We start from the raw sequence: 20,807 nt of genomic DNA, 5'->3' as shown, positions 1-20,807 counted from the left end.
TAGCGCCACCTACAGGTGAAATTGTATCAAATGCCACAGACTTGTTCAGCATCCCCATCTGTACAACTTTGCTGAATTTGGTTACCATGGAATATTACATTTAAAAGATATGGCAGTTAATAAGTAGTATGGTGGTGTTTCAGTAATGGCCACAAGGTGGGGCTATTGGTGTCATGCTTCAATATCTTGTATAGATTGTCGTGGAGAATTTGTGTACCAAGTTTTCATGTTATTAAAGGTAAAAGAATTGTAAAATATGTTATAATATTACTGTAGCACACCCTGTGGGTAGAATTACATGAAATGTTACACACCTGTGCAGTGTACATGTATATACAACATTCCCAAATTTGGTTGCAATCCAATGTAGATTTGAAGGGTTATGGCCCGTTAAGGGCATCAGGCCACGCCTTCAAAAGTTTGGAAACCAATTAAAAACAAATGGTAAGTGATACCCGACAAAGAACTCATACGCTTTGTTCGGGATAATCTAATTATGTAATGTAACAAGTTTGGTGAAGATTAGGTGAAATATCTGTCAGCATGAACAAAAATTGTGTTTACAAAAAAATCCAAAATGGCGGAAAAGTTTTCCAGGCGCAAATGGGCGTGGCCTATATTAGTCAAATCGGCTTCACTTTGCAAAAAATGTTTTGCCACGCCTCACGGTTCATTAATTATTAGCCAAAACGTAAAACACGTAATAAGTGACCACATGGTGACGCTGTAGGTACAATAATATGTTGAGCATTTCCACATTGGACACCTGTCCATGAAGTATGAATACTTTAGCACTTTTAAACACTTTTAATTATAAAAAAAAAAAAGATTTTACTTTAAAAAATATGTGTAAAATCACTGAAAGATGTTACAGTAAAGAAAAGTAATAGCATACATCTCCTTAAGAAGACGTACGTTGTTGACGTTGAAATGAAGTTTGTAGGACAAATAGAACAGAAGTAATTAGACGCCCAAAAAACGGCGGAATAATCATAATAAAGAAAGAAAGACCATAACAGGCATAGTTTCGGGGTGTGCAGAGCAAAATGATTTGCAAGTATTACTTTCGAAAAGTAAACAAATCAACTGTCAACGTTACTTCCGGTTTGGCACGACTCGTCGTCACATGACTGCAGTCAGCATGAGCCCTGTGTGCCTTTTTTTCCCCCCTAGGATGGCGAAGTCATGACCCACCCTACTCTGCATTTGATTGGCTAGTATTAGTTGCCTTCGTTGACTGGGTTGGTTAGAGTTAGGGTAAGAGTATCAAGTTAAGCCAATCAGAGGCAGAGTAGGGCGGGTCATGACTTCGCCATCCTAGGGAAAAAAAAGTAGCGCGAGTCGTGTATACTTGAGCTCAGCTGACTGGAGGCTCCACAAAGGTTTCTGCTGCCGCTACTCCTGTTGTTGTTGTTATCGTTAGCATTTTAGTCTGTAATGCGGTAAACAGCAGCTGTTGGCTGAAAAATGGAGCGGTACGGGTCGGACACGGAGGGAGACGAGCAGGAGACACCGCTGCTACACCGGGGACACGACGACAAAGTGCAGAGAGGTGAAAGGAAAAACATCCATGTAGCTTAAAGCTAACAATAAGCGAGGTCCAGTCTAATTTACATATGTTTAACATATGTCGCGATGGTTCAGTGGAAAGGAAGCAAAACTCTTCTAATTGATTATGTCTTTACTTAAACATAAACATAAACAAATGTAGTAATACGCAGTCATTAACGTATTCATTAAATTGTACAGGTGTTAATGTAATTGTGCACCAGCCCGTATCACTTCACCTTCACTAATTATACCAAAAACCCCTGCTTATTTACTGCAAGTATTTCTTGGTCGTGTTAACTCAAGGGAGCCCGAATAAAACTGCTTTTAAAGCACTCTACTCTCCACACCTGCGCTTTGGTACATTTGCTGACATTTTATTTAGAATGAGTCACAAGTTTTGGGTCATCTGCCCTGAGCTCACATACCTTATGACAAGACTACCTGACCTGTAGTGACAATACATGAAATACCGGTTTAGAAGTCTGGATTTTAAAGACATGAAGGTTGCAGCTCTGGGAAACTTTTTTACAGTGTCTTTGTTCAAGACTGTATTTGACAGTTTGCATTATTTAAACATGGCTTATTGAAATGACCCTCAATTCATGTTTACTATGTTAAATAAGTGTATCAAACTGCTAAATATGGTCAGTATAGCTTAATGTGCCTTCCATCGTTTTTTAGTTGTAACACGAGCAATGAAGTAGCAGCAGTTTGCATGAAGTCTGTAGATTGTTGGATTTTATGCAAACTCCACAGACTTATCATGAACTGAAGTGCATTTATTTCAGTGTTGGAAGAAGATCCTCTACTTACCAATACAGCAGTGTAAAATACTCCATTACGTAAAAGTCTCGCAAGAAGTAAAAGCACATAAGTATTATAAGTGTGATGTAGTTAAAGTATTGGAGTAAATGTAGTGGTTTGGTCCCTCTGACTGATATATTATTATATATGACATCATTATATTATTAATAGTGAAGCATCAGTGTTAGAGCAGCATGTTACTGTTGTAGCTGCTGGAGGTGGAGCTAGTTTAAAAAAAAACTTCAAAAAAGTGACCCAAACTACACACTGGTTTCATCTTTAACAATGTGTTGTATTTTAAAAGCTTGTTATATTATCCATTGTGTCAAATCTTCATCTGAAAAGTAACTAAAGCTGTCAAATAAATGTAGTGGAGTAGAAAGTACAATATTTCCCTCTGAAATGTCATGGAGTAGAAATATAAAGTAGCATCAAATGGAAATACTTAAGGAGAGTAGAAGTATGTAAAAATTGCACTTAAGTACAGTATTTGAGTAAATGTACTGTATGTTACTTTCCACCACTGAATTACTAGAATAACTCTGTGGACAAGACATGAAAATAAGTAAATAATAAAGCACAGAAATGACTAGTCGATCAGGTAGATGACAAGAAGTTTTAACCAGCTATCAAGTAGAGAAAATAACATTTACAGTTCACAACTTTAACAGAACTTTGATTAGCTTACAGTTATTTTTTTCATTAGCATTAAATTACTGCTTTGCTAACTTTTAAGCTGCTGATTAAAATAAGTAACAAAAAAAAAAACAACTGATGAAGCATTCGGTTCAAAGAACTTGTGATGAGCATTTACATTTCCACTGATCTAAAGGTGTAAAATAAACTTCCTTTTTTTCATATTTGAAAACTAAATGCTTCAGATCCATTTTGTGGAAACATAAAGTTACTTGATGTTTTTACTTTCCTTTACTTTCTGTCACTGTACTGTAAAGTACTCAAGCTCTGCTGCAGAATCTGTTGATTTAATGCACCTGCAGCACACCTTATCCATCAAGTGTGACTGGTAAATACAGCACACATAACGTATCATCTGCCAAACAGGTCTCATTATTTCTCTCTCTTTCTCACCCTGTAGCCCCGGTATGCTGTTCATCACGCTATGGCCTGGCGTTGCTCTCCTCTTATGGCTTCTTTGTGGTCTACTCCTTGCGGGTCAACCTCAGTGTGGCGATGGTGGAAATGCTCAACTCCACCCACCAAGCCAACACCAACCACAGCTCAGTGTGTCCAGCTCACACCGGCCCTGTACAACCCAAACCCAACCACATGGTGAGCAAGAATGCAACAGTGTCTTGAGTATGGCCACGTGATATCATACATGAAGTAGCTCTGATGAGAATAGTTGAACTGTTCTATGCACGTTTGAGATGGTTTAACCACACTCAGATAACTGCATTTGCAACCTGAAAAGACTATCTGCATCCTCTGAAGTTAGCATAAAATCCAGACCAACTACAGGCAATGACTTAAGTGCCTTAAGTTTGTTCCATTAAGAACCTTATAACTGCCCAGTCTGTCACACCAGAACACATTTCAGACTGACACAGATTAAACTTGTGTTGGCAGCCTTTAAAATGACCCCTTTGGAAAAATGTTGTGCCACAAAACAATATAATGCTACAGCCATGTTTTTTCCATATTTTTCTATTATTTATGGAAACAACCCCACACATGTCAGAATTACATCAGGAGACTGTTCATTTTTTCCACGACTGACAAACTGCTGGATATCAGTTGTCAACACTAAAGAGCAAACATTATTCTGGCCAGATGCCTAAATTCAGCCATTTCCTTATGTGTCTTTTAATGGTATTTGTTCATTTGTTTATTTGTTTGGATCGCCGTTAGCTGTGCCCTAAAGCACAGCTAGTCCTCCTGGGGTCAACATTTAAAAGCATACATTCAACATTACAGTCAACACAAATGTCAAACATAAGAAGGTATGATAACATCAGAGATGTTAAAATTACAGTGTGCACATGGGTCCATCATGTCCAGATAACATCAATCTGTTTTGATTTACACACAACTGCTACAATCATCCAAAAATGCACTTGAGTGAATGTAAGACCAGTTTCTCAAAGTTACTGTTATTATGTGGGATTAGGTTACTTTTGACGTGCTGTGCTGACTGATCACTTCTTCACAGGCGTGACATAAAAAGGCCCGAACATGATCCACAACTGAAATCTTGTCTATACTTACTGTACTTAAGTGTGTGTGTGTGTGTGTGATACAGTAGCTGTAGCTGTTAAAGGTGGAGTAAAGGTAGAGACACAGTATCAGACACACAATATGCCACAAATACAGAGAGTGACTAATGAGACACATGTGCACATATAATAATATTTGATGTAGTATAAATTCTAATACAGCTGCTGTCATCCCTCCCCTCACAGGCCAATGTGTACGACTGGGACTCCGAGACACAGGGCTGGATCCTGGGCTCATTCTTCTACGGCTACATCCTGACTCAGATCCCTGGGGGATACCTGGCCGGCCGCTTTGGACCCAAGTGGCTGTTGGGTTTGGGAATCCTGGGAACTGTAATTTTTACGCTGCTCACCCCTGTGGCTGCTAATCTGGGTGCAAGTTACCTCATCGCTGTCAGGGTGCTGGAGGGGATAGGAGAGGTAGGCGGTCTGGATGACGTCATCAGTGTAGTTGAAATGACTTGTGCAAGCTTGTTGTTTGTACCGTAAGCATAAGATGAACTCCAGCCAAAATTAATATTAGGAGTATTTACTTAAACCAATGTCAATGAAGTTAAATGAACTTGTTTTGACACTTGTGGCCAGACAAATGAATGCAGATGGTTTTGTAAGGATGTTTTTATCCATCCTTCCACTCTTGTTGATGTACTTTTCGTGTTTGTCTTCAGGGAGTCACATTCCCTGCAATGTACACCATGTGGGCCGCATGGGCCCCACCGCTGGAGAGGAGTCGACTGCTCACCATTTCCTACATAGGTACACAGACACAAAGGCTCCTGTCGAGAATATATTTTTTAACAAAATAGTCAGTTTATGTATTTTGTTGCAATTTTAAACGAGTAGTCAATTAATGAATCTAGTCTAATCTGAAGTATTGAAAGTAATTATCAAGTAAAAATGCCAAATATGCACCGCTTCCAGCATCTGGAACGTGAAGATTTGCTGCTTTGGACTGTTGGACTTTTCCCACTAATTTCTGTTACTTTATTTGCTGAACAATTAATCAATTATTTAAAAGAAATAATCAACAGTGAAACAAATACTTAGTGACAGCTCAAGTTTTAGGCCCTTGCTCACATGCTTCTCTTTCTAACCATAAACTTGTGTATTTAAGGGGCTGGCCACCTACTGCACCCTGTCTGTCACATGATTGCTGGTGTAAACTTGTAGACTGTGTATTTACTATTCAATAGTTACACTATGTGCATTCAGACCGCTGCAGGATACAGATTGTTGTCTTTTCTCGTCCATCCCAGGAGCCCAGCTGGGGACGGTGATAGCTCTTCCTCTGTCTGGTGTAATCTGCTTCTACCTGGAGTGGACCTACGTCTTCTATGTATTTGGTAATAACATCGTCACTGTCCGAGTGGGGAGGGTTGTGGTTACAGTACTGAGTTTCTGGTGGCCCATAAAAAAATAGATGGCTGTTGTTGGACAAAATATACCCCTATACTTTGTCAGAATTGATTATTTTGAGTTCTTTTGCCTTTGGGAATCTGTGTATGGGCATCACCTGATACCTTGCTAGCGAAGTAGTCTGTGATTGCAGCCAAGCACCTTACACAAAACATTTTTTGTGACTGCATTCAATTCTGTCTATTTCTTTCAATTATTCACATAGATATTAATGTTTCTGACTCTTCAATGTTGGATTTTTCCCTTCCTACGATTGTTAGAAGTTAGAAAACCTAACATTTAGATCACTGAAACATGTCCAGCTTTCACCGTCCATAATAACTCTTGTAAATATCTTGAGGTCCCGTCATCTATGTTTGGCTAATTATCCAAAGGAATAAGAAAAATTACCTCTAAAAAGAGCAGTAAGGACCTACAAATACAAGCTTCAGCTGTCTTTCAAAGGTTTCAGTGTTTGAGAGTATAAGTTGGAGTTTATGAAATATAATTGCAGTTTCAGAGTGAGAATGTGATAGATTTGAGTGTAAATGTTAAAATATCAGGAACTTTTGTTTATGACTGGACTAACAAGATTTAACTTATTTTTATATTTTTAACTTATATTTATTTTTACACATGGTGCATTATCGCATTAGTAAGGAAAACTTTAACAAGCAGAATTTTAGGTCATGATTATGCTGTTTCTGATATATAATGGAGACGTCACATCAGGGCGACACTTGATAAAAATACATTTACATAATAGATGATGTCTCATCTTCTCTGATTGGGGAAATACACATAATACAGTGTGTAATGTAGTGGCTGCCAGTCATGCATATTTCAGAATCTCTTGCATATTTCTCTGACCTTAAGTGACCTCTCCATTGATTATCCAAAAATTGTTTTTGTCCCTATACCACTTAACCACCGCAGTGTTCTTTTTAAGTTTCAGATGAGCTGTTTCCAGTGTTTGTTCCTTTGTTCCTCTTTACTCTTTATGTTGTGGAAATAATGATTTAGCAAGAAAATTGACTTGCACATGGAACCATTGCATCAGTCCCACTTTTTCTTGCTAGTCTGGCTAATTTAAGTTCCACGTCTAAGCCACTGAGCTGACGACAGTTAGTTTCAAGTAGCTCAGACCTACCGAATGCAGTGTCTTGTGATAACATCATAATCCATCTGCTGACTATGTGCAGTCTTTCATCTGATTCAGGGTTTATGATGGATAAGTGCAGGCCACCTGTGCTGAGCTGTGGTAAAATGAGCACACGTTTGCTTGTTTGCGTTTCCAGGTGGCGTTGGCCTGGTGTGGTTCGTCTTGTGGGTCTTCCTTGTGTTTGACAGTCCAAACACTCACCCGCGGATCTCAGAGCGAGAAAGACTCTACATCACCAACTCACTGAAAAACGAGGTAACACCAGACACTGCACTGTATATCCTGAACAAAAAGAATAAAACAAAGTGTGTTTTTTTCCAAAAATGGAGAAAATACAGACAGGTTATTGTATGAAATGTAGTTGAAATGTTAGCTTTATTGGACCAATAAATTGTAACCTGCATTAGATTTGATAAGAACTGTCATGAAACAGTTTTCTATATTAGGTCCTGAAAGAAAGAAGAGAATGAATATATAGCTGTTATATTAAAATGCCATGTAATAGTAGATTATATCCCAATTTACCATTTTGACATGTGATGTACTGCTCTTTACTTTTTTATTGCTTTGCAGACATTTCCGGTCGAGCACAGTTATCAGATACTGATGTTACGTAATCTCAGTGTCATGCTGCATTGTATTCCCTTATCCGTCTTACTCAGCTGTTAGGTCAGAACACTCACCGTGAGTCTGCAGTTTATGATGACATTCAGGCGCACAGCAGCAAAAAAAGACTGTACATGTTCCGAGTGATGATGAACACTAATGCAGCGTTCATCGTTTCATGTGGGAATTGAACCCTGGTATCTCTGTCTGCCCTTTGATTTTCTACAATCTGTAGGAATGTTAAAGCTCCACCAGCTTGTAGACTTCTATGTAGAAAAATTAATGAAATGATTGTGAAATTATGGAGAAGAATGACAAGAAAAGACATGTTCCTATTGGTACAAAGTGATTTATTTTTTGTATATATTTCACTAAAATTAATTCCTCTCCCCAGTAATATCTGTACATAAGACCACATTTAGTTATTGTGTCTGTTTTTAATGTCTATGTAATGATCAAGAATTTCCTAATCTATTCCCTATTTTCTACTTCCGGTGTGGCCCAGCTGTCCACATCAGCAGGCTACATCCCCTGGCGATCCATAGTGACATCCGGACCGTTGTGGGCCATCGTTGTGGCTCATTTCTCCTACAACTGGACCTTCTACACCCTCCTCACCCTGCTGCCAACCTACATGAACGACATACTGGGATTCAGCATACAGCAGGTAAGAACATCATCACATACAGGCTCAGAAGTGCAGATAAACACGTTCAGAATCAGTGATTCAAATATGGGGTCAAATGATGAAATCCAAAGACAATTTGAATCTTTATAAGTCTTTTACTAGAACATTTTTATTGCCAATACATATATAAGCAACTTAAGGGTTTATATGATTATACAATCAGAGTACTTAAAGTCAGGATGTGAGAGCCAGTTCTTTTGGTGTTCTTAAAAAAATGTCAGTAACTGTACATTAGTAACAACAATGAATGTAACTGAAAGGGAGATAAATGATTAAACCAAAACAGGAACTTAAAAAGCTCATGTCATCAAAAAGTAACTCTTTAGAAAGCATTCAGCGTCACAGCTGATATATCACCGAATGAGTTCTTCTCAGTGATGAAACAAGCATATCACTATATAATCATAAAAATATTCACATAGCATGTGACTGTCTCCATCTGTCCACAACAGAATGGCTTGCTATCAGCTCTGCCTTACCTGGGCTGTGCTGTGGTCGCTGTGCTGTGTGGCCAGCTCGCCGATTATCTGCGGGAAACCTGCCTCTACCGCACTGTCATTGTCAGGAAGGCCTTCTCCATCATCGGTGAGGAATCGCAGTTTCACAGATCGTGTTGTTTTGGTTGACACGGACATTCAAAATAAGTCATCTACTGCTTCTGAAGAGGTTTCTCAGCGGTGTTGTGTTGATTCTGTAGGTATGATTGGGCCGGCGGTGTTCCTGGTAGCGGCAGGATATATCGGCTGTGACTACACCTTGGCTGTGATCTTCCTCACCATCTCCTCCTCTCTGGGCGGAGCGTCAGCTTCTGGCTTCAACATCAACCACCTTGACATTGCTCCTTCGTAAGACTTGCTCCCTTCTATCACCAAAATTTGAAATTACAAACTTTTCAGAATAAGAATAATGTGAGTAAGTTATGGGCAATTAAATACATCACCTATACAAGTGATAATTCCGTCCTTTAGTATAATTTAATGGTGAATAAGATATTTTAAGCAGTTGAGTGTCTTCCTTGAATGACATGTTGCTTTTTTCAAATTGGGGATGTGAAGATCATGCCACAGAAGTAATTGTGTAATCCTTTTTCACTATTTTAGCTTCTAAATTTAAGAATCTGAATTTTGTAATATCAAACTTTTCCTCTTGAGATAAAGACGATGATTTTAGCCATTACCATAAATCCAGAGAGTGCAGGAATGTTTCTTCACATGAAAAAATAATATTCAGTCACCAACGTGGTACTTTCTGTTTCACAGTAAGGCATTAATGATCTCCCTCCAGGTGTAAATAGATGAAGTTGTCATGTGAAAGTTGTTAAGTTATAAGCTGTAGTGGATTTAGCAGGTACTTATAGCATTTAACATCCTTTGTATTTATCCTTGTAGGTATGCTGGTATTCTGCTGGGTATCACCAACACCTTTGCCACCATTCCTGGTATGGTGGGACCAGTCATTGCGAGAGCCCTCACCAAAGAAGTAAGAAACACTTGTTCACTCTTACTGTATTATCTTGTCTGCACAGTGGGTTTGAATCCCTGAGATTAAACAGAGCAGTAACTACAACATATAAATGTTGGGTCATCATTAATTTTCACATAAAGGATGTATGCTGCTGTTTACACACACACACACAGAGGTCACTCTGGATCTGGTGACCTCCAGTGTCCCTGGCTAAACAGATGGTATCCTTCCTTTGGCTTGATGCTCCATTTCCTGTCTAATTGGTTTAGTCAGAACAGGATTAGCATGTTAACATTTGGCCACCAGGGGGCACCCATAGTCCTCCATAAAAAGCAACACAAACATGCCCAGTGTGTTTTTGTCTGGGTTGATGATGGCTGTTACATTCTCCTTATTATGATGTATCACTGATATTTTCTCTGTAAAGAAGACTGTGGTACTGCAGTGTAAAAAGCAGTTTACAGTTCCAGAAATAACAGTTAGTTTTATGTAGATGCTTAAAACAAAATAAAGAAATGACTCATCGTACTCACTGCTGTAATAATACACTGCACTTATGTCATGATTATAGATTTGGCCTCACCTGAGTATAAACAGCTTATTAGTCAAATAACCAAATGGTGTCATCACTCAGATCATTAACAATGGCAACCAGGTGAAGATGGAAAAAAACCCTCCACAATCCAATTAACCAATCACATCGTGTTTAAAATTATTGAAATATATATATATAATTTGTGATAATTGTCTGAGTTTTTCCTTTTTCAGATGCATGATTTCCATTTTGTCACCAAAAGAATGTAGATAGTTGCTGAAAAACAATTACAGGAATCTTTTAAATATATTTTCCAACCAAACCTTCAGGTTTTGCTTTGCAGGAAGCAGGAAGTAACAAATTGTAACATTTTGATTTTTTATACAGTTGTATCAAGGGCATCAGTGATTTTAGGAAATATCATTATACTGTGCAAATGTTTTACAGAATATACTGCATATTGACCTAACTCACACTAGTGAGTGTATTATTTATTTCATTACTCATCATGAACTGTGCTGACTGTCCTCCAGAACACCATAGAAGAATGGCAGACTGTCTTCTACATCGCTGCTGCCATCAACTTGTTTGGGGCGACAGTTTACACTATATTTGGCCGAGGAATGGTGCAGCCCTGGGCTGTCCGCACATCCTACTCTCACGGAGACTGAGACCGAGGAAGAGTACCAGACTCATCCATTTGATAAGTCTGAATCATCAAATGGAAAAGTTTCAATCAATGGGTAATTTCAGCTAGAGATGTGTTCCAGATGTGTTGATGATGCTCAAAGCACGGCTAACTAACAGTGAGTAACAGCCATAATACCCTTGAGGATGTTCTTTACTGTGACTGTGGGTACTTAAGAGTCTGTTGACAGATGAGCCTCCAGTCACAGTAATGAACAAACCAGATTGCAGTTTATTGAAGCAGAGGCAGAAATGCTTTGGAGGCAATTGAGCAGAGCCAAACAACCACAATATGCATCTCCAAGAGGTGTCAGAGGAAGCTGTTAGCTGCTAGCGAGCTTGTTGACTGTTACGCATCATGAATACCATTGTAAATAAGCTATGACAAATAATCCCATTTAGTTCCTTTTTTAGTGTTCCAGTTTGCCAGTTGGCAAACTTGCTCGGCTCAACTGTCATTTCTGCCTCCAGAGCACTTCTGCTTTAAAAGATTTTTTTTATTTTTTACCCACAGTAAACACTTGAGTTTTACTGCCATAGTAAAAGTCTACACTCTTAAGACTGATGTTTTTTGTGTATGTTAAGTTTGGGATGACACAAAATTTCTAATTGCAATTTCTTAACTAAGTGCCAGTAAGTGTTGGTTTTAAGTGCCCCCCCCAAAAAGCCATCCCGAACTGGACGCACAAAGTTAACGTCTTTTTTGAGAGAAAATTGTGACAACACAACTTGTTTAGGAAACATCTTACAGTGAAGCCTTCTTAAAATTATTTTAGAGATTTGTCCCTCATGTGATTGCAAACGGATCATTTCTTTGTATTTACTTGTCGTATGGTGCAGTGAAGGGATTTTTTAAATGTTTTTATTTGAACAATATGTATTGTCTTTAAAGGTTATGTCCACCAGGCACATCTTTTTATTTTAGGTGGCAGTCTTTAACTGATCCATGTGGAAAGCATGGGTAACAATGACATGTTAGCCGTATGTAACACTAAGAAGATGTTAAGCTATTGTTACACCTTTCTAACAAAGGGAAAGAAAAAAAAAGTACAGTAAAGATGTTCCTGGTGGACACACACCATTACTTTGTTCAAAAGATTTGCACTCTCTGTGTCAATTCTCAGGTATCTTATGTGACAAAAGGATTGAAAAGGATATTTGTTTACTTTTTACAGATGTATTGATCTACCACATTGAGGTATGCGTCCTCAATTTTTAAATGTAAACTAAAATTTAATTTTAAAATGAATTCAGATGGTGGTAAACCGAAAATGTGATAGTCACTAGGGTATTATACTGTATGCATCCTGTCCCTTTAGACATTATGACTATAGAGAGGTAAATCAAAAATAAGCCACAAGGGAAACGTTTTGTCTGAGGTGTAATATCTGTCAACAAGTAGCACCATTATCTCACTTTATGATGCATTGCACTTGTGCCTTATTACATTAACTTAACGGGGTCAAACCATTCAGGACTGTAGACTCATATAATTTGTTTCTTTAAGTAACCTTTAAGTTACTTTTTCTTATTTTTGTTTAACATTAGCCCCCATACACAGAAAATAAAGGGACTTTTGTATGATACATAGGCTGTACTAAAAAGGGTAATCATTGTAAACATTCCAGTAAAATGTCTCAAATCACTGTCATGTATTGTAAATAAATCATATGCAAATGCAATTTTGTGTTGGATTATTTCATTATGTAGCCTCTGTCACAGACTTTCAACTGACTAAAGGTACAATGTGCTTTTCATTATTGCAGTTCCAATAACTTCTTTAGGTCTCTGATGAATAAGTGCAAGAGAAGAACAAATTAACCAACAACTGGATGATCATCAACCCATCACATTCATTTAGCCTATTTATATATTAAATATGTTATGTTCTACATGTAGAGGGGGGGAAACTTCACACTAGCCTTACATATCTCCTTATTTGTGGAATATTTACTTTAAAGAACAATTAATATGGTATTCCTTGTTGAAAGAATTAATAAAGTTGTCTGAGTAGCTTGACCTAAACCCTACTTCCTGGAGTGTTTTTAAGAATCAAATAAAACTTAGCTATGTAAACAATGTGATTCACACCTGAACGAAATAAGATCATAAATGTAAGAAAAAAGATAATTCAATCTCACCTCCCTGGAGGCTCAATGAAAGGACGATCATGGTATCAACCTCAAGTACAGCACACAGTCATCTACTGAAATTATGTACAAAGACATTCTCATAAAAATATTCTCATAAATGGTTCTATTGGGAAAACACAATCTTACTGAATGCAGATATGTTTAAGATTCTTGATATAATAAGTAAATATACATAAACATCTGTATAAGGACATTACCTAGTAGCTAAATCTGGTTCAATACGTCTCTTCCCTGGTGTGAGGTAATGTTTTTTGTTTGTTTGTTTTTGTACACGGTCTCTGCCTCCCTGCTGTTTCTCAGCAGCCCTGCATCTCGTGATAATTGGCGGACAGACGTCTGGGCTCCCAGGTTAATTTTAATCCGTCTAGGGAGCGTCTGTAAGATGAGCGCTTCTCCTGCTGCGCATGAAGGATGCTGCACGCTTCATTTATTCAACCACCTGACTTCCAACCACTGAATCTATCATCAATCAAAAACTGGATATCTCTCTATGACCCACACCCTTTCCTTTATTTGCAGTTTGTAGAGCGATTTTATCCGCCCAGAACAACCCACAGACAACTGAAAAAAACCGAGTCTGTATCTACTATAAATCCATGTAACCTACGTAAATTACTCAAGTAGCCTATATAACGCCCCGCATTTTATGTGCTGTTTCAATTACCGCAAATCAAAATTAATGTCTATGGTATTTTCCTGTTAAGCCTCAATTGATGACAAACTAACACTTAAAATGCACAGTAGTACAATAACAGAGAGCACCAATTGCAAATTAACGTCGTATTCAAAATTTGTCACAACTCTGTAATTTTCGTCGGAAAATGTTGATTCGGCGGCTTGATTTAACACTTAATGGGGTTTTGTTCTCTATAATCTGCAGAACCAAGCATATCCAGACGTGATCGTGTCCGACAATGAATTCTTCGCCTATGGCTGTGTCCTCTGTTGAACTCTTAGCGGCAACTTCTCCTGGTCCCTCGTTGTGATGCTGTACAGCAGCGGGTGCGCGCAATTACGCAACACCCCCGCCTGTCCTGTGCGCTATAACCGGATCAGCGTCTGTCCTCAGCCTCTCCGGTCCTGCAGCCAACCTGACACCGGCCAGCTCTCAGGTACGACAAAGTACATAAAATAATGCATGAGGGGAGGGAGAGTGTATTTTAAAATGTAACCAGGAGGATAAATTTGCGTTTTGTTTAGCGACTCGGTCTCCACGCAGTGCATTGGGAATATTGTTGTGATGCAGAAACGAGGGCAGGCGGCTGGTAGCGAATACGCATCCAGGCGTCAGTAAGCGGGCAGATGGCAGATGATAGAACATGGCGGAGGGTTAACATTTCTATTAAATCCCTCAGACATTATATTTACCGGTGTACTATTTTTTACGCATTATCCGCGGCTTTATCATCTTTTGTACATTGACGCGCACTGCGGCAGCTGTTGTGACGTTATATATTAGGGATGAGTTGTACGCGCATGTAAATTGTTATCTGCCCTGGCACTGAGTACACCTGATCAAGTCTGGTCAAGATCAAGTAGGGATTCATGTTACAGTTGGATTAAGCTACTGTCCTTTCTGCCTGGTGCAAACTAGATTCAGCTAGAATACTGTGTAATAAATCACCACTCACTCAAAAGAAAACTTTTGTGGTGGATGTGAGTGCTTCTATTCAGGATTATCACTATAACTCTCCTGCACAGTTCACAACAAACAATGTGTCCTCTTCCTCTGCATTAACCTGTGTGCAGTGCACTGCAGTGTCTGAGAAATGGCTGCTACACTATCAGGAGACAAGACCTGACAAAATGGTGGATTCTGACTTGGAATGAAACGCGTAGTAGAGTCTGGCTGTGAAAAAAGGCACGGTGCTGTGAAACATCAGAGCCTTGTTGTCAGTGCACAGTAGAGCGGAGCGGTGGGCAGGCTGGATGTGAAAGAGGAGAGCAGGGGTGTGGATGGATAGAGGAATAGAGAGCAGGAGAGGCAGAGGGTTATTGTGCTTGGCGCAGTTCAGTGACCATTGATACCATCCTTAATCTTCTGAGATACACTACTTATGTAAACATCTATTGCCAGATAAGAGCCCTCATGCTCTGTAATTTCAGTTAAACACATCCAGGACTGAGCAGACAGTGCAGTCACTTTGTTTGTGGGCTGAATTAAAAAAAGATGAAGTCATGTCTCCCTCCTTGTGCAGAATTTTAATGTCATTTCAAATTCTTTCTGCGCCAGTCACTCGGGGAGGCATTAGCACTCTACTAGTGTTTTTATCCCTAGTGCTGCAATACTTTTTCTGAATCTCCAGCTGCATGATCTAACATAACCTGTTCAGACAGTGTTAAATTGCAAAATGCAAACGCCACTATACCACCAACAAATTATTTTTTTCAACCCTCAAAGAATATATGCTCACACAAAACCTTTTAGTGTCCGTAAATCATAATAACAAGGGCATGAAAGGTTTGTTTACTGCCCTGCAAACCATCTGTTTACCCCAATGACTGTAACTTAATACTGGTTTTAGCAGACTGTCTCGTGACATCAACCAGCTCCAGTCACCATGGGAAAGGAGAAACTCCACATCAATATTGTTGTGATCGGCCATGTGGACTCTGGCAAGTCCACCACCACAGGCCACCTCATCTACAAGTGCGGGGGTATTGACAAGAGAACCATCGAGAAGTTTGAGAAGGAAGCTGCTGAGGTAAGGAGATACAAGCGGATGCTGAGGATGATGTCTTCTTGAATTAACTAATGTCTTTCCTCAAGATCAGGACTCCCACCCCTCTAACCATAAGATACAAACCATGCTAACTATTAATAAATAGACATAAATAATATGGGACAACGTTGTACAGTCTCATCGTCACGATGACTTAAGAAAGATGTTGATTTTTGTGTCATAAATCATTGGCCAACAGGTTGATGAAGAGATTTAGTCCAGTAAAAATTAGAAAAAAGCAGGAATGAACATTTATTCACTTCACCTAATTGACTTGAAACTATTGACTTCGATTTTAATTTTTAATGTCCACAACTATGTATCGGCAAAGCAGAATAACCATAGATACCCTAAAGATCACACCAAGCTACACATCCTAAAAACACAGCTGAGATTAAAACCCTAACAAGGAAACTGTTGTTAACAAAGGACATTTTAAGAAGGCTTTATATCACTTATTTCTCAGATGGGGAAAGGATCGTTCAAGTATGCCTGGGTGCTGGACAAGTTGAAGGCAGAGAGGGAGCGTGGCATTACCATCGACATCTCACTGTGGAAGTTTGAAACCAGCAAGTACTATGTGACCATCATCGATGCCCCAGGTCACAGGGACTTCATCAAGAACATGATCACTGGGACCTCCCAGGTCTGTAACATGAGGACGCTGTGTGCATTACATACTGTATGGCATGGTTGTTGTTCAGTCATTTAGTTTACATCCCTATCTTAAGCTGTGTGTCCCGAGTGTTAAAGTAAAACAAGTAGCAACAAGTTTATTCATCAGTTAATGTTGAAGAGTATACGTTCTTATTGCATTTCAAGCTGGTAACATTTGGTATAATAAAGATTTTGATCAAATTAGTTACTTTTAATTGTTGAGGACATGACACATCTTGATTGACTAATTCTACTGAAATTACACAAACTTTGAATACTAATGTAATGTGTGCAATGGTCAAAGCTGCTGTGCATCTACAGTACTTATGTTTTATCCATTGCATTTTCAGGCTGATTGTGCTGTGCTGATTGTAGCAGCCGGTGTGGGAGAGTTCGAGGCAGGTATTTCCAAGAATGGACAGACTCGTGAGCACGCCCTCCTGGCCTACACTCTGGGAGTAAAGCAGCTCATTGTAGGCATCAACAAGATGGACTCCACTGAGCCAAACTACAGCCAGAAGCGATATGAGGAAATAGTGAAGGAAGTGAGCACCTACATCAAGAAGATTGGCTACAATCCGGACACCGTTGCCTTTGTGCCCATATCAGGCTGGAATGGAGACAACATGCTTGAGCCCAGCCCCAACGTAAGTAGATCACAAAGACTAGTAATGAAAATTCTACAAGGATTATTACAACGTACGTAGCCTTTAATTTGAATACTAATTTTATATGGCTGTTGCCAGGGATAGAAACTGTAGTTCAAAGGCTAACCAATTGCTGTGACTGACTGTCGGTTGGTCAAAAAAAAAAAAAAAAAAGTCACACCATTCATAGAAATTGAATAATCCTTTTTCCCTTTCTCTTGCAATTACCATAGAAGTGCCCTTGTGCCAGGTACCTCAAGAAACTCTCTAACTTTGGTTGAACAGGCACTGCTGTGGCCATGCTAAAATGTAGTGCAACAGTTGCAAAGGTATAGAGTCAGAAGACTGACTCAGAAATGTCAGTTACACAGCAATATCTTGCTTAAAACTGCTAACATTAACCACCACAAGCTACTGGTTACACCTAACCAAGTACAGCTGTAGCAGTAAAACCTCTCAATTTATTGACTTGAGTTAGAGTGAGTCTTATGTGGCTGATGAATTCAACTTCCCATTTGTTAGAAGACTATTATTTTATCTTTTTTTTTTTTTTTTCATTTCAAAAGTTTCATAGTCTCACTTAAATAACAAAAATCGAGCTGATGGAGCTTGTTGGTCAACAGTAGTTACCTGAAAATGTACTGCAGCTCAAAAGAATCCAATCAGTTGTTCAATGTAATGTAAACGTAGTTTAAAATGTACATTATTTTCTCTTCTAGATGACGTGGTTTAAGGGCTGGAAGATTAATAGGAAGGAAGGCAATGCATCAGGGACTACGCTACTGGAAGCTCTGGACGCCATCCAGCCCCCCACCCGTCCAACAGACAAACCTCTTCGTCTGCCCCTGCAAGATGTCTACAAGATAGGAGGCATGTAAACATTGACTAAGAAACTGATAAAACTTTGGGGAATAAGAGAGAGTGTTATTGGGATATAATCCCTCATGACATTGCACATCAAACACCTCTTGACCAGGGCATTTATGATCCCCTATAGCCATGTTTTACAACATACTAAAACACTGTGTTTTGAATAGTTAAATTTAGTCATTCTTAAAAATACAGTAGTCTTTCTCCCTCATTGAGAAATCAAGAAGCTTATAAATATGCAAATGTTTTTCATTTCTGCTGCTGGGTGCAAGATGTCTCTTACTTCACTGAAAAGGCAATTCTCAAGAGTATGTGCACTAGAGGCTTCAAATTTCTCATTGGACCACAAGTGGTTCCAAACTAGTTTTGATGTCATAAAATCATCTTAAAACTTAAACTCAGATTTAAGGTGAATACAGAAAAACTTTCCCCCTTCAGCAGATGAATGTGAAAAGAGCCTTCCAGTGTCAAACTCTACAAATTCTACAGTTAAGGTCAAACATCCAAGTGAGGACTATAACTATTTTGATGTTCTTTATTATATGTTCTGTGTTGAACATCACCTCCTCAGGTATTGGAACAGTGCCTGTAGGCCGTGTGGAAACGGGCATCCTAAAACCTGGCATGGTGGTAACCTTTGCCCCCGTCAATGTGACCACTGAGGTGAAGTCTGTGGAGATGCACCATGAGGCACTGACAGAGGCCCTCCCTGGTGACAACGTGGGCTTTAATGTTAAGAACGTGTCTGTCAAGGACATTCGCCGTGGTAACGTGGCTGGTGACAGCAAGAATGACCCACCGCAGGAAGCAGCCAACTTCACTGCTCAGGTAGGCATTGCAAGGGATTTATTAATAGAAATGAAACATGAGCATGACTAAACACATTCAGCTCTTTCTTATGTCAGATCTGTTCATAGTCTTGAAAAATATTTGTTGTTATGAAGCATCAAAATAGATTTTATATCAAGAAAAAACATATTTTAATCTTACCTCAGCGACATCAACAAATAGGTCATTATGCTATATTTGACAAAATTTCTACTGCACCACACTTCCAGTGCGTTTGACAGTGTCAAAATAAGACAATCACAGCAATGAACAGTTCAGTCTTTGCAGTGAACTTTGTTGACAGGAAGGAAATAATCTCTCTATTAATAGGTCATCCATGTTGACCCTTTGCTTTGTAGGTGATCATCCTTAATCACCCAGGCCAGATCAGTGCTGGTTATGCTCCTGTGCTGGACTGTCACACTGCTCACATCGCCTGCAAGTTCGCAGAGCTCAAGGAAAAGATTGACCGCCGCTCTGGCAAGAAGCTGGAGGACAACCCCAAATCCCTTAAGTCTGGAGATGCTGCCATTGTGGATATGATTCCTGGCAAGCCCATGTGTGTTGAGAGCTTCTCTGAGTACCCTCCACTGGGTAAGTTCACATGTAAAAACAGGCAGAGGACATGTGGGATTTTAACAGCCTCCAACAACTCATTAATACTTTAAATCCCCTTCAAATGTATTGCATCTCCACTGTTAATGCCACAATCATCTAAAATCTTCATCTATACTTCACTTTGTAGGTCGTTTTGCAGTGCGCGACATGCGTCAGACTGTGGCCGTCGGTGTGATCAAGGGCGTGGAGAAGAAGGTCTCCACCACTGGTAAAGTTACCAAGTCCGCCCAGAAGGCCCAGAGGAACAAATGAATGTTGTGCTACTCTGCCGACCCCAAGGTCTCCCAGGGCAGGACATCGGTCATCCAACTCCATCCTACAATTGGCTGCTTCAACTTAATAATCAAAGACTGGTTAATCATCACAATGCATCGCAAAAGCATTCGAAGGAAAGAAGCACACTTAGTACACTTTAGTCCTTGAGGCGGCACTCCTGACTTCATTTCAGTGGTTAGATTACCATTACGTACAATGTAATATCAAATGGATAGTTTTAAATGTGCTCTGTTGATTTCATTCATGGCAATACCTTTCTGTGATATTGATATTGACATACTGAACAATTAGAGGTATTTTAATGTATCACCTCTCTAGCTCTCTGGAGTGCAGGTACTGGTCTCTTTACATGGTACATGTTGTCTTGCTTTTAGTGTTTGTTTGCAACTACATGGTGCTCTGTAGGAGCCTATGGAAAGAAGTTAAAACTATGTTCTTCTGAGTAGTAGATTAGTAGAACTTAGTGATTTGTTGTGTTTAAGCTTTAAAAAAGCATTTTAAACAAATGGTCTGAATTTGTCCTTCCTGAGGGACTCCAAGTAGGCCACCTGATTCTTAAAGCACTTTGATTGGCATTTTGCTATCTTTGCACTTGCACTGGATAAGTTGATATTGACATAAGCTACTGCACCTTATTGTAAGATGGCACAAGCCTCTTTGCAACATTAAACATGTTTCAACCAACATGTTGGGCTGAAGTCTTCAGTCATTTTTCTGTGTGACACAAAGAAAAGACAAGGCAGCAGATGCCTTTAACTTTCCAATCTTATAGAACAGTTCTCATTAAAAAAAACCCATACTCAATCAGTCCATTGTAATTCTTTCAATATACAATGTTGTCCACAAGATGTAGCTATTGCTTTAGGAATAAAATAGGAATTGATGAAGAAATCTGCCATGACACAAGGC

At 39.2% G+C, this 20,807-nt stretch overlaps 3 protein-coding genes across 5 annotated transcripts in view; 2 read left to right on the top strand and 1 right to left on the bottom strand.

Annotated features, from left to right (window-relative positions):
- arhgef33 (Rho guanine nucleotide exchange factor (GEF) 33) overlaps positions 1-20,807 on the bottom strand; it is a 46,170-nt gene that overhangs the window by 20,020 nt on the left and 5,343 nt on the right. The window contains exon 1 of one of the 2 annotated variants that reach the window (XM_042433312.1): positions 3,445-3,527. The exons of the other annotated variant lie outside the window; for it this stretch is intronic. The gene's annotated coding sequence lies outside the window, so the exon portion shown is untranslated. Of the gene's footprint in view, positions 1-3,444; positions 3,528-20,807 lie in introns of those variants that run through there. 2 annotated transcript variants of the gene reach the window in all.
- Positions 1,322-13,256, top strand: slc17a5 (solute carrier family 17 member 5). The gene is made up of 11 exons (XM_042433318.1): positions 1,322-1,552; positions 3,452-3,645; positions 4,776-5,009; positions 5,258-5,345; positions 5,846-5,932; positions 7,283-7,401; positions 8,258-8,419; positions 8,893-9,025; positions 9,138-9,285; positions 9,829-9,919; positions 10,973-13,256. The coding sequence occupies exons 1-11, from the start codon at positions 1,468-1,470 to the stop codon at positions 11,108-11,110; spliced, it is 1,479 nt and encodes a 492-aa protein (XP_042289252.1). The 5' UTR covers positions 1,322-1,467; the 3' UTR covers positions 11,111-13,256.
- eef1a1a (eukaryotic translation elongation factor 1 alpha 1a) lies at positions 13,268-20,797 on the top strand. Of its 2 annotated transcripts, XM_042433321.1 has the most exons (8): positions 13,268-14,391; positions 15,808-15,984; positions 16,469-16,648; positions 17,010-17,306; positions 18,026-18,176; positions 18,748-19,004; positions 19,364-19,598; positions 19,750-20,797. In XM_042433321.1, the coding sequence occupies exons 2-8, from the start codon at positions 15,841-15,843 to the stop codon at positions 19,872-19,874; spliced, it is 1,389 nt and encodes a 462-aa protein (XP_042289255.1). In that variant the 5' UTR covers positions 13,268-14,391; positions 15,808-15,840; the 3' UTR covers positions 19,875-20,797. The 2 variants fall into 2 exon arrangements, with proteins under 2 accessions (XP_042289255.1, XP_042289253.1); XM_042433319.1 differs by having other exon boundaries at positions 13,268-15,984.

The sequence above is a fragment of the Thunnus maccoyii genome, chromosome 14, assembly GCF_910596095.1.
Source record: "Thunnus maccoyii chromosome 14, fThuMac1.1, whole genome shotgun sequence".
NCBI lineage: Eukaryota > Metazoa > Chordata > Actinopteri > Scombriformes > Scombridae > Thunnus > Thunnus maccoyii.
Note: the sequence above shows the minus strand (reverse complement) of the source record. Positions and strands in the feature narration are given on the sequence as shown.